This window comes from Schistocerca gregaria, chromosome 5 (genome assembly GCF_023897955.1).
Source record: "Schistocerca gregaria isolate iqSchGreg1 chromosome 5, iqSchGreg1.2, whole genome shotgun sequence".
Taxonomy (NCBI): Eukaryota; Metazoa; Arthropoda; class Insecta; order Orthoptera; family Acrididae; genus Schistocerca; species Schistocerca gregaria.
The window spans coordinates 474,771,824-474,785,622 of record NC_064924.1 but is presented as its reverse complement, the minus strand read 5'-3'; the positions used below and the strand labels follow the sequence as shown (position 1 = coordinate 474,785,622).

Here is a 13,799-nt window from a genome sequence, read left to right as displayed (position 1 = left end):
TTTTCTTCATTTTATTGTTGTTTCTATGATCTGATTCCGTGTGTGATGTCAACAACTTAGCTGATGATTTTACTAGATTAGTTTGTTTAAGGTTTGTTTTATATAACTGAACATTTATTTGCTGTTTTTAGACATTTATGTACGTTTCTTTGGTACCTCATTGTGGGATCACTGAGTAATTTAAGAATGTTATTGTTTTCTGTGGATTTTTCTGTTTTTATTGATGCATTCTGTTTCACTCATAAGGTCCAGGGTATTCCTCTTTTCTGTCTTCGTTATGACTGCATTGTGTTCTTGTAGTTTTTTGATTTGTTTTCTGGATATATTGTGTTCTGTTATTTTTTTAGTCGATGTGAATGTTGTTCTCCTTTGTTATGCGTTTCATCTGTTCTGCGCTACCAGTTCCCTTGTCAAGGTGGCGTTGAAATTGGGGTTTTCAAACATTTCTCCTTCTTTTATTATCTATTCTGTTTCTGTGATCATATTTCCTATTATTTAGTGTGAATGTTTTGTGTTTATGTTGTGTTTGGACTTCTTTTTCTAATAATTTCCTTCCTTGCTTTGTTAATTAAATTTCAGTTAATTTCACAAGTCTATCATTCAATTTGTGTGCTGGATTTCATGAGGTCATATAGATATTTGTTTTATGTTCTTTCTTCCTGTTTATTGGTGTTTCTGTGTGTGATCTGATTCCATGAGGATATCGACGAAATTGACTGACTTTTTGGCATTATCTAGCTCATGTGTTTTATATAACTTAACAGTGAGCTTCTGATTTTTACCATACTGGAAATGAGTTTCTTCATGTAACTAAATAATGTGTGCTTTTCTTTTTGCTATTTGTTCTGCAGGTGACTTGCTGATCACATTGACTTTTACAAAACCAGGACTTATCTTATTACTCAGATAAGTTTTCTTAAACCTGATATTGGGTACAGTATTTTGCAATTGTATTGTAAATGCAAAAAGCAGCGTTTCTTGGTGTATTTTAGGAGATATATACACCAAAATCCTTCAGAGTGAGTTTTTTCGGATATAATGCATCGAATGCAGTAATTTAAACCTTCTTTTATATCAAAAGAAATTACAATTTAAGGTAAGGCTAAAAGTTAACATTCTGGAGAATAACGACATCGTTCCTGCCAGGCATATAGAAGCGTGCATACCCTCATGTGAAATAAAAACGTGTCCAATTTGTTACGATGCGAGTGACTTTCTGAGTTTGGGCCACTGTCATGCAGCTACCAACAATGATGTGGTGGAACTGAGACCATGTGATAATATTTGCTGAGTGTCGTTCCACAGTCGCGATAAGATGCTGATGAATTTTAACATAGTGACTAGGAAAATGATAGTTAAGTTTATAAATTTATCTTCCACGCAGAAACCGCACGCCGCCAGTAAGGCAGATACTGAATCAAAATACAGACAGTGTCCCTGTTGGGAATTACGCTGACTTAACAACAATGCTTATAGATGATGTAGTTCAATACAAGGTTGGTGAAGATTAGGCGTGAAGATCGAATAACAAACGAGAAGGTAATGAAAGGAAGTGTGGCAAAATGAAATTTGTGGCACAAATCAACTAAAAGAAGGGATGGGTTGCTAGAACAAGGAACTGTTGATTGGGTAATGAAAGCATATGTAGGGGGCAAACATAGTATAGGGAGACGATGGCTTGAGTACAGTAAGCAGGCTCAAATATATGTAGGCTGCAGTGGTTATGCGGGGATGAAGAGGCTTGCAATGGATAGACAAGCTTGGACAACAGCCTTAAACCAGTATACAAACGGAAGACCACAACAACAAACAGGAAGAATATTATTCCAAATTTCGTTACTTTTCCGTCATTAAGGAGGCACACAAAGAGCTTGACAACTTGATCTGTAGAAGTATTTAAATAAACAGAGCTGTCAAATGTATTTTGCAATCGTCATTTTTACTGTTTTCTGTCTTATCCTTTAGTTGCTTTAAATTCGTGGAGGTATGTGCCGTCTATGCAACTAAATGAAGGCAAAACCTTCATTTAGTTGCATAGACGGCACATACCTCCACGTATTTTGCAATATTAAACTCCGAACATTACTAGTCACGAAAACTTTGCTTCAGGTGACAGCAACGCATGTCTTCCAAACACATACATTTTAAAATGTGATCATCGTGATCTACCCATAAACGTTTAAAACACTTCATTATGGTATGTAACTGCGTTCGAACCAACTGTGTAACCAAACTACAACATAATTGGAAACTGGTATTTTGATTTCAACATAAGCGGTCTACATTTTTTAAACGTTTGTCAGCCTTATTTTAAGAAAACCATAGAATAATTTTATTTGAAGAAAACAGTAAAATAACAATGTTAAAGCGATGCTTATGGTTATGCTGTAATGCATGTAATATGTTCCCAACTAAAATATATCAACCACCCTCTTAAGAAACTACAGCGTTTTAAAAGGCGATATGCAGAAAATATCCACTATGCTACAGCCGCTCTTTCAAATGTTAAATCCCTCATGCAGGGTCTACGTAATCTTAAATAACATGTTATTGAGTGATATTAGCTTTCCAACAGATATTTATTTCGTTTGACAAAAGGTACTTACAGAATTTCAGGCTTAAAGAAATGCAATTTTACAATGTAGCTGGAGGAACAGATTTGACGTGTCTTAATGAGGAGTTTTAGATTAAAGCATTTCGAATTAAAATAAATGCAAAACATGTATTTACTAACCTTAAACATGCCCTTCAGTTTGCCAGACGTGAAAGTAGGACTCAATTTGACCCTAAGTTGCCGCCACTTTTGTCCAGTGAGGGTAAACAAATGATGATTCAGTGGCTCTTTATCGTCAAGTACGATTCCTCGGTCATGGAAAGTCGAGAAATCCTTCACAAGGATGTGGCGTATGATCTCTGGATCACGAATTAGAAGAATCGGTCGATTGAATCCGAAATGTCCAACATAACGCTCTCCTGCAAAGAGAAATTAATCTTAAATTGCAAGATAATAGCATAAGCAGAATTATTACAATATCCAAATAACGGAATTGGGCCTTTTCTTCCACATCATATAGTGGACATGCGCTATATTTCAGTGAGCGATGGAATGAGAGAGCTATATGCTTCCCACCTTGCGACGTACCTATTGTATGGCACTTGCGCGATGTACGGCTCTATTAATGAAACTAGGTCATTTATTTTATGCTCAGCAACAGAGTCCACTGCACTATTCCCTTTTACCCTTGATTCTGCAGTTGACTTACCTTATCACTGGCGTGTAATACGAATTGTCAACTAACACAATTTGATACATATTAAAACAATAATAATAAATGAAAAACGGTTGAATTCCAGTGAATGACTGATGAATGCCAGAACAAAGGATTTGAACTGAAGGAAACGATTTTTGCAATCAGACAAAACACTTTAACTTTTAGGAGTGCTGCTCCATAAAATAGATTCTCTGAGACTTCGTCCAATATAATCAGAAATTTTGTAAGTTTGAGCAACCGTTAAAGTATTCGTCGCCACTCGCCGCACAGAACTTCACTTTACCTACATCTGGCTACTCTGCCCGATCGTCACAGAGTCTTCTAACAGAGTGTCTTTCAGACTGCCCCGTGAATCCTTCCTAGCTCTCCAGAAACAATCAGAACGCTTGAGCGCCAATCGAAACATGCATTCCCACACTATGACAGCACAGTTTTATTTAAAATCCGAAAAATAATATTGATAATTAACAAATGTACAAATTACACAAATATTTTAAGTGACAACTCACCATCTTACGATTCTACTGATACTAAGTACTGTACACTACGAGTATCTACAACGTTTATACATAAACAATATATAAAGTAACTAACGCATTTTTGCTAGTGACAAATAATGATGGTGAAATATGTAGAATCTATGAAATAAATGATCTTGGTCTTCTCTATCGAAATGTCAGCTAAATTCCAGTCTACTACTTCATACATATACTATGCTATTGTTGAATTATAATTGTTTTTTATGCTGGTCAAAATTACTATTCATTAAAGGTATTTGACATTAGTCACCGCACTGGAACACGAAAACCTGGTTCATCTTTTAGTTTCCAAAGTTATGTGACACTACTTGATATAAAAGAATATCTACGTATGTGCAGGTACACACATATTTCGCCCACCGTTTTGAAAGCAGTCCTATCACATCTCATAAGTTTCACACAATGGAGTTGTCCTGATAGGTTACAAAATCTTTACTTAAGATTTTATTTATGCTAGAAACCTTCACGACAGTGTACGCTGTACCAGAAGAATAACCAGTATAAGAAAATCTTGTGTCTAACTTAGCCGTGCCGCAAGTGTTGAAACGTACCTGGTAGTTGTTTGTATAAGCGTTGCGTCGTTACACCAAGGGGCTCCTGACCCAAAATGTTTCTCCTGAAGTTTCCGAACGGAATGTTTGGCTCCACGAAAGGTACGCCCTTCTTCTTCCAATATTTGAAGCCATGATCGAACCATAGGTAGATAGCGAGAGTCGCCACAGAAACGACAAGTAATAATTCACTAATCCACGAGTCCAAGAGAAGCGCCATCGTTGTCCTGGAATAAAGACACTGAGTTAATATGTTAAATGAACATGTGTAGCCCATATGTTCCAGTTAGAATAAGTAGGTAAATAGGAGATATGTGATGCTGGGAGTGTTACTGTTACACTTGAAACGTCAAATTCATGAAGACTGTTTTATTTGAGTTATTGGGTCGTATGAATAAAACGGAGAGTGTTATTTATTCTTGGAATTTTGGAGAACATTTTCAGTTTCTCGTGAATAAAACGATTAGGAGAAAATACATCTTCTTATAATGTTCACAGATTGAGTAAAAGGCTGATGGAAGTTTATAAAAGCGGAAAATGTTCCCCGATTTAATATGAATAAAACTAGGGAAGTTTCTCTGAACTGGAGAAAATTCTCGTTGTTTTTTTTAGTAAGCTTTGTAGCATGGTTCATGCTGAGTAAGTTCTATTGAGAGTAATTTATTGTAATTTTTACCGAGTTTTTTAAGTAAAAATGGCAGAATTTATGTTGGTCGGAAGGGGAGAAAAGATAAATGTTGCCCGAAGGAACACAGAAAAGAAAAATTGTAGAAATTTATATGGTTTTAAAAGCACCGTTTGGCTAGTGAACTTCCCTCCCGAAAGCGAGAACAGTGTTGTACTATTTAGCAAAGCCAAGTTCTCGGACTGTGTTCGAGAAGACTTAGGTATACACTAGAGGGTGTCACTGACATTCTTGACATTCTCAGTCCGCCTACTTAGCTGAGTAGTGACATGTTTGCCTACCACGCAGCGGGCGCAAGTTCGATTCCTGTGCGTTTGGGGATTTTCCTGGGCTCGTGGACTGGATGTAGCGGTCTCCATATCATCATCTCATTATCACCGACGAACACGTTTCCCAGTGTGGCGTCACCTGAAATAAGGCTCCCACCAGGCTGCCGAACTCGCCCGGAATGGGCCTCCAAGCCATCAATGCGACACGACTGTTGTTTAGACATTGCCAGATCTTCATCACCATGTTTCCTCAAAGCCCAAAAGTTATATTTTGTAATGTTAGCGGACCAGTAATATTGCCAACATGTTTATAACAAAATCATCGTTATGTTTCTCGTGAATAAACCGCATGGCCGAACGTTTAAGTACTCGACGCGCGAGCGGACCATTATGCGTCATATTTAAATAAAATTATCTCGTATTAGAAAACTCTGAGAAAGTTGCTGTTTGTAACAGGTGAAAATGTGATGTATTCTTAAGGTTTTGTTCGCGTAATGTATTCACTTAATTCGACAGCAACAAAACTGTCTGCATGTCGGAAAATCAAGTAACATCGGCAGAAAATGTATTTGCATAAACTGCCCGTGTGCGTAAAGGTAATATGGAGGCGTGGTGCAACTATTCCATGACACAGAGAAGGCATTTCCATAATTGTACATTGAATAGTTTGCATGTTTGAGCGAGCTGAATGAAATGTGGAATTACATGTGTGCTCCGTGCAGGACTCAGTAGACGACACACATCGAGATCTTTCTCAGGAAGGAGGGAAGCTGGTGCGAAGAAATAACCTCGTCAGAGAACATGCTTCGAATTTTTTATTCACTCGAAATTGACTTCTGCGGAGAATGTTCCCTTTTTTATTCATACGACCCATTATTCCTAGCCCAGAGCTAGATACACTGATGAGCCTAACACTGTGGCCACTAAATGCATACCTTCAGGTGGTGTTTCGGGCGCGTGACGAGTTAAGGAATGTATGTAAGCAGAAGAGTGACAAATCGTGAAATAATTCTAGCGATACGGTGCACAGGTGGAGAAATCCACTGTCATAAACGAATTTGACAAAGGGCAGACTGTTCTGGCCCGGTGCCTCACACAACGTGGAGATCGAAGGCTTGCGCTCAGTGTAGAACAGGATGGACGGCGATCTGTGACAGGTATGCGAGTGCAATGCTGGTGCAGACATTGCGTCAGGATTGCAATGGGCACGGTATCACGAGACTGGTCTGACGAATCACGTTTCTTGTTACAACTGATCGTTGGTCGTGTCCGCAGACGCACGTTGGACAGTTAGCTGAGACTCCATAGAACCGGCGGTAGTATCTGAATGCACTATGACAGCTGTGCACTACGTCATCATCATTGTGGCCAATTATATCCCTTCATATACACCTATATCTATATGGATACTCTGCAGATCACACTTAACAGCCTGGCAGAGATTTCACTGAACCACCTTCACACTAATTCTCTATTATTCCACTCTCGAACAGCGGGCAGAAAAAACGAAAACCTATATCTTTCCGTGGGAGCTCTGATTTTACTTTTTTTTTATTATGATGTTGTTTCTCTCTATGTAGCACGGCGTCAGCAAAAAATTTTCACACTGGGAGGAGAAAGTTGGAGATTGAAATTTCGTGATAAGATTCCGCCGCAATGAGAAACGCCTTTGTTTTACTGATGTCCACCGCAGTTCCCGTATCATGTCCATGACACTCTCTCTGCTGTTTCTCGATGACACAAAATGTGCTGCTCTTCTTTGAACTTTCTTGATGTACTCCGTTAATCCTATCTAGTCAGGTTCCCACACCGCGCAGCAGTGCTTCAAAAGAAGACAGAAAAGCGTAGTGTAGGTAGTCTCTTTAATAGCTCTGTTGCGTGTTGTAAGCGTTCTGCCATTAAAACGTAGTTTTTGGTTCATCGTCCTCACAACATTTTCTAAGTATTTTTCCAATTTAAGTACCTCGTCATTGTAATTCGTAGATACATAGATGAACGTAAGGTCTTCAGATTTGATTGATTTATCGTGTAACCGAAGTTCTGCGGATTCCGTTTAGAACTATGTGGTTGACCTCGCACTTTTCATTGTTAGGATCAATTGCCAATTTTCGCATCATACATATATTTTTTCTAAACCTCTCTGCAATTTGTTTTGATTTTCTGATGACTTTACTAGACGATAAGCGACAATATCATGTATAAACAACCTAATAGGGCTGCTGTGATTATCCCCTAAATCGTTCTTTGGGAACACTATAAATCATTTCCTTTTTACTCGATGACTTTCCGTCAGTTACCACAAACTGTGAGCTCGGTGACAGATAATCACAAATCCAGGCGCATAACTGAGACGATATTCCATGAGCACGCAATTTGGTTACAAGCCGCTTATGAGTTACGGTGTCAAAAGTCTTCTGAAAACCTAGAAATACCGAACCATTAGGAATTCCTTGTTGATGGCAGTCCACACTTCGTGTGAGTAAAGAGCTACTTGTCTTTCGTACGAACGATATTTTGTAAATCCATGATCACTATGTGTGAATAGACTGTTCTCTTCGACACATTTCGTTACTTTCGAACATAATATATGTTCCAAAATCCTACTGCATATGATATGAGCTTGTAATATAGTGGATTAATCCTGTTGCCTTTCTTGAATATTGGTGTGACCTGTGCAGTTTTCTAGTCTTTAGGTAGGGATCTTTCGTCGAGGCACGGATCTATTGCATCAGCGTATTCTGATGTCTTCTTCGAAGGCGATGGCATCGTCTATAACTATTGGAGCTATACGGCCAAAATCGTGTTACAGTAATTGATGAAATTGATAGTGAACTCACTTTCGTGTCCTGGCCACCAAATTCTCATGAACTGATCGCGGTGGAGCAAGTAAAGGAAGCTAGCCGCGCGCCCACAAACAAACGGTCCATAATTTATGGGAGTTGAGTAACCTGTGCGTAGACATCTGGCGCCACGAACCCCCGAATACGTACCAAGGATTCGTTCAATGCCTGGCATGCAGAATCGCTGCTGTATTGCTTTCCAAGGGTGGACCAATACTATGGAGCAGATGGTAACAATGTTTGGTCTGTTCAGTGCAGCTTATGTCTTAATATTCCGGTCGTCCCATACTTTTTCGGTCAAATTTAAACTACTAGTACGGGATTATAGCCTTAGTGTTCTGTGTAAGTAACCAATGGTCGGAAATTCAATCTCTGTTGATTCGCCGTGGACACGGACCGCGGCCGTTCGGAAGAACAATCACCGAACAGCCGTATGTTTCCAGATGTTGTTACTTCATTTACACGAGCAGTTTCTGCATCTAATTAATTCTAACGTCAGGCCCATATGCACTCCATGTATAGAGAATCAGATACATAGATGCTGCTGTCGTTGTCGAAGAGCATACTCTGCAAAATATTCGCGGATACAGCATGCATCGCTGGATATAATTTTGTCTACGTGGAGTGCATAGGGGCCCGAAGGTGGTGTTCTGAAATGCCGAAACTGGTTGTGTAAATCAAATAAAAACTTCAGAAAACGTACAACGATGGGTGACCGTCCACTCTGCCGAACGCTGTTGGTAAACGGGGTGCACTCAGTCTTTGTGAGGCAAACTAAGGAAATACGTGATAGAGAAGTAGCGGCTCCGGTCTCGGAAACTGACATACGGCCGGGAGAGCGGTGTGCTGACCACATGACCCTCCACACCCGTATCCAGTGACACCTGTGGGCTGAGGATGACACGGCGGTCCGTAGGTGTGTTGAGCATGCAGACTTTCTCGGCGAATCTCGATGATAAAATCTTCTCGGGTTGACAGCTGAGTCAATGCATTGTTCCCCAGCAAAAATCAGGACGAGACATGAACCCGACATTTCGCCTAAAGATGGCAAGTAAGAAACTTGCTGAAACGTTGCTCGAGAACAACGGATTGACTCGGCTGTCAACCTGAGAAGCTTTTATCAGAGGTACGTTGTGCCTTCAGGGTCTCTTCGGCCGGTATTAACTTTCTTTTTAAATGAATACTTCAGGTAGCACGTTTTCTTGATTGAGCAATGTATGTTTGTAAAATGCTCATGTTTTATAACAAATAACTGCATACAGTAGCGACGCTGGTGGTGTTGTGTTACAGAGGCTCCACAATTTTCTGTTGGGTGACCATGAAGGAGTTTAATAGTTTTACCGTCTAGTAAGGTCATCCGAAGACCAGTATCAGTTGCAAAGCGATTTAGAAAAAGATTGCTGAATGGTGTGTCAGGTGGCAGTTGACGCTAAATAACGAAAAGTGTGAGATGATCCACATGAGCTCCAAAAGAAATCCGTTGGAATTCGATTACTCGATAAATAGTACAATTCTCTGGCTGTCAATTCAACTAAGTACCTGGGTGTTAAAATTACGAACAACCTCAGTTGGAAGGACCACATAGATAATATTGTGGGGAAGGCGAGCCAAAGGTTGCGTTTCATTTGCAGGACACTTAGAAGATGCAACAAGTCCAATAAAGAGACAGCTTACACTACACTCGTTCGTCCTCTGTTAGAATATTGCTGCGCGGTGTGGGATCCTTACCAGGTGGGATTGACGAAGGACATCGAAAGGGTGCAAAAAAGGGCAGCTCGTTTTGTATTATCACGTAATAGGGGAGAGAGTGTGGCAGATATGATACACGAGTTGGGATGGAAGCCATTACAGCAAAGACTTTTTTCGTCGCGGCGAGACCTTTTTACGAAATTTCAGTCACCAACTTTCTCTTCCGAATGCGAAAATATTTTGTTGAGCCCAACCTACAAAGGTAGGAATGATCATCAAAATAAAATAAGAGAAATCAGAGCTCGAACAGAAAGGTTTAGGTGTTCGTTTTTCCCGCGCGCTGTTCGGGAGTGGAGTAGTAGAGAGATAGTATGATTGTGGTTCGATGAACCCTCTGCCAAGCACTTAAATGTGAATTGCAGAGTAGTCATGTAGATGTAGATGTAGATGTAGATGGATGGCGGTGCACGATGGAAGGTTATTCGTTTTAAGAACTTGCGCAAACGCATTTAATTTATGGTGCAACAGGAAGCAGCGCCCAGAAAGGCGAATGTATGTGCAAAGAAAAGATTTGGAGCATGAGTCATACTCACTTGAATAGATTGGTCATTGTGAAGAGAAGCTGATGAGAAAATGGGCGCTTCAAGTCACGTGGGGAGTTCTTCAGGAAGAGTTGCACGCACAATAAAATTGTAGGAGAACACGTTGTGTCGTGTGGGAGAAGCTTCACAATAAACCACCCATCAGCTTGTCCATGAAATGCATTTCTCGTAGATTGAGGCGCGGGCAGCGCTACTAGAGCAGCAATTGTACTCATGTCATCAACAAAGTGCGCAAATAATGGCTCCAAGTAATTTGATTCAAGGGTTCAGTTTGAATACATTTCCTGACAAAAAAAGGGAGACATCCATAAGATATCGACAGATCCCAGTGTAACTTCCTACACGTGCTCACCATCGGCGGATATTCATCGGCGGATGTTGCATTTACCTATAGCAGGTAGAACGGCCACCAGTGTCTTGCACGTGTTTAACATGGTAATTGTTGTCGTTATATACAAGAGTTGTGAGCATCGCAGATGTTGAGTGTTCACTGTGAAGGACACAGAGATTCCGCGTACTGCTGTGAGACAGCGTTATCAGCACCTGACAGAATTTTAACAGAGTCTCATTGTGGGTCTCCACTGCGTCTGCTGGTAGAATCAGGTTATGTTCAGCATGTGGATGTGGCAGTGGACCACTGTTGAGTGGGAACATGGAGGCAAGCATATTCGTCGCCATGCTGCCGGTCCGTCAAGCTTCACCACCTCAAGGGAAGATGACCGAATTGTGCACGAAGCACATCCTAACCGCTTCACGTCTGAGCCTGTCGTGCGAGAGCAAGTAAAGGATTCCCTGCAACGTTCTGTGTCATTCCAACCATTGGTCGGAGACTAGCAGCTTGCGGACTAGGGAATTACTGTTCCAATGGTAGGCTGCTGCTAACACTACAACACTGATGTGGCCTCGTATTATGTTCAGCTAGTGTTCAGTGATGAATCGCGGTTCCACATGACCACGGATGACCATCGCTGATGAGTATGGTGGTAATCTGGCGAGAGGCCACATTCTTCCAAAGTTTTGGGGAGGCCTAGCGGTTTTACTCCTGACGTCATGGTGTGGGTCGCGAATAGGTTTGACTTCAGGTCACGTCTGGTAGTGACTGAGGGAGCTCCGACGGCATAACAGTACGTCTTGGACACCCTGCGCCCTTTGGTGTTTTCTCTCACGCGACAGTATCGTTGTGCCATTTTTCTACAGGACATTGCTCGTCCATGCATGACATGTGTCACTATAAATAGTCAGCATGATTCTGAGGTACCCCATGGACAGCAAGATCTCCAGGTATATCCCCCCGATTGAACATATGTGGCACCAGCTGATAAACGAACCCCATACCGGTCCATTACCGAGTATACAGTCTGTTTCTGTAAGAGCGTACAAAAATGTAACAGGACATCGAGAATGCTGTAATGAACAAATCGAGGCAGGGAACCTGGGCTTGGAGAAGCCAGCTTAAGGCGATATGGAAGTAAACTTGTCCATAGGTTTACTGTTTTCCAGCTTATTTACAACTAACATGCGTACGAGTTTACAAGTACTTTGCTTTTTATCTACGTGTACATTCTTTGTTTCCTGGAAGGAAACAACGAGGACGAGACTGATTAATAGGAGGTCTATATGGCCATCTGTGCTTGAGGTTCGTGCTTGTGTGTCTGGAGAACTTACCGTTGGTGTGAGAGGATGTGGATACAACATGACGGCGCACCGCCTTACTTCAGTATGGATGTTCGCAACCATCTCAGTGCTGCATTTACTGGACGCTGGATTGGAAGGGACAGGTCCTATTCCATGATCCGAGTGATCTAGATCCCTTTGATTATTTCCGGTGGGGACATTTAAAGTCACTTGTGTATGAGACCCTTGTGGATACGGAGATGGAATTAGTCTCCAGAATCGTCGCTGCCTGTAATGCGATTCGAAACACACCAGTGATATTTGTCAGGGTGCGTCAGAATGTTGTTCGCACTGATGGCCTTCAGTTTCAGCACATTTTGTAAGATACAGTACAAATGTTACGTTCATTGTGTCAGTGATGGTATTTGCAATTAGCTGTAACTTCTGGATTGGAAGGGACAGGTCCTATTCCATGATCCGAGTGATCTAGATCCCTTTGATTATTTCCGGTGGGGATATTTAAAGTCACTTGTGTATGAGACCCTTGTGGATACGGAGATGGAATTAGTCTCCAGAATCGTCGCTGCCTTTAATGCGATTCGAAACACACCAGTGATATTTGTCAGGGTGCGTCAGAATGTTGTTCGCACTGATGGCCTTCAGTTTCAGCACATTTTGTAAGATACAGTACAAATGTTACGTTCATTGTGTCAGTGATGGTATTTGCAATTAGCTGTAACTTATGAACAAGTACACAGTAATTGTGATTTTATTCCCATTATTTTCTTACGTTGACATCTCTGGCCCCAGATTGCCTTCCTGAAATTGTTCTGTGGAGCATCCTCTACGTCCAGTTAGATTTTTGCACGCTCTTATGCAAAACATCCTGCGTAAAGTACCGTGTACAACCATTATCAGCGAGCGTGACTCAGTAGTGGATGCGACAGGTTTATGACATCCTTACAAATCGAGTCAGTGAATGCATCCAAGCCAGATGGGCTGCGACGTCATGCTAATAAATGGGTGCATATTGCCATTTTCTCCATAAAATTGATTCGATGTTCTGATAATTGAAATAACATCACATACCCTCTCAAAGTGTGACGTTTCATTTCGTCTTGCTGTCCGCTTTTGGTTGCTTACTTTTTTTGTCAGAGAGTGTAGTTGCTTTGAGTTTACATTGTTACCATAAAGTGCAGTGTATTTACGTCTGTAAAATATTCATTTAGACAAGTAGTTCGTAATCTAAAGGTATTTAGGTTAGGATACTCTACTAATTGTAATATTTTGACCGTAAGGTTCGGGACACCTTGTATACGATGATCATTGTTGCGATCTAAGGCTCACAACGAAGCCGATTATCGACAGATGTGTGGTTATAGCGGTGTACGATACACATAATGATGAAAAGAATAGAAAATGAATCTCATTTTAGTGTTGTAACTCAATTTGTTATTTAGTTTAGGCTAAAAGTGTTATTGGGAAATGTCATCAGTTTTTGTGTTTTATATCATGTTTCGCATCGTAGTAATGCAGGTCCAGAGGACAGGAATCGTCGTAATTATTGAAAGCCTATAAAACTAAGAGGCAGTTTTGATTGAACAACTACATCTTATTCAAATTCAGATTTTTGTAATACTGTGCCTTTTGCAAAACATTGTTCATTTCTTTTTTCTATTCTTTTTCCAAACATGATCGACACCCATGTGTCATCTTCAGTGCGTCTAGTTTTATTTAT

General features: G+C 40.7%; 1 protein-coding gene across 1 annotated transcript in view; it reads right to left on the bottom strand.

Annotated features, from left to right (window-relative positions):
* The window catches only part of LOC126272685 (cytochrome P450 6k1-like), a 100,540-nt gene that overhangs the window by 78,840 nt on the left and 7,901 nt on the right, over nucleotides 1-13,799 (bottom strand). The window contains exons 2-3 of the mRNA XM_049975702.1: nucleotides 4,363-4,589; nucleotides 2,735-2,973 (exon numbers count right to left, since the gene is read on the bottom strand). Coding sequence (XP_049831659.1) covers nucleotides 2,735-2,973; nucleotides 4,363-4,582 — 459 coding nt within the window. The 5' untranslated portion in view covers nucleotides 4,583-4,589. The remainder of the gene's footprint in view (nucleotides 1-2,734; nucleotides 2,974-4,362; nucleotides 4,590-13,799) is intronic.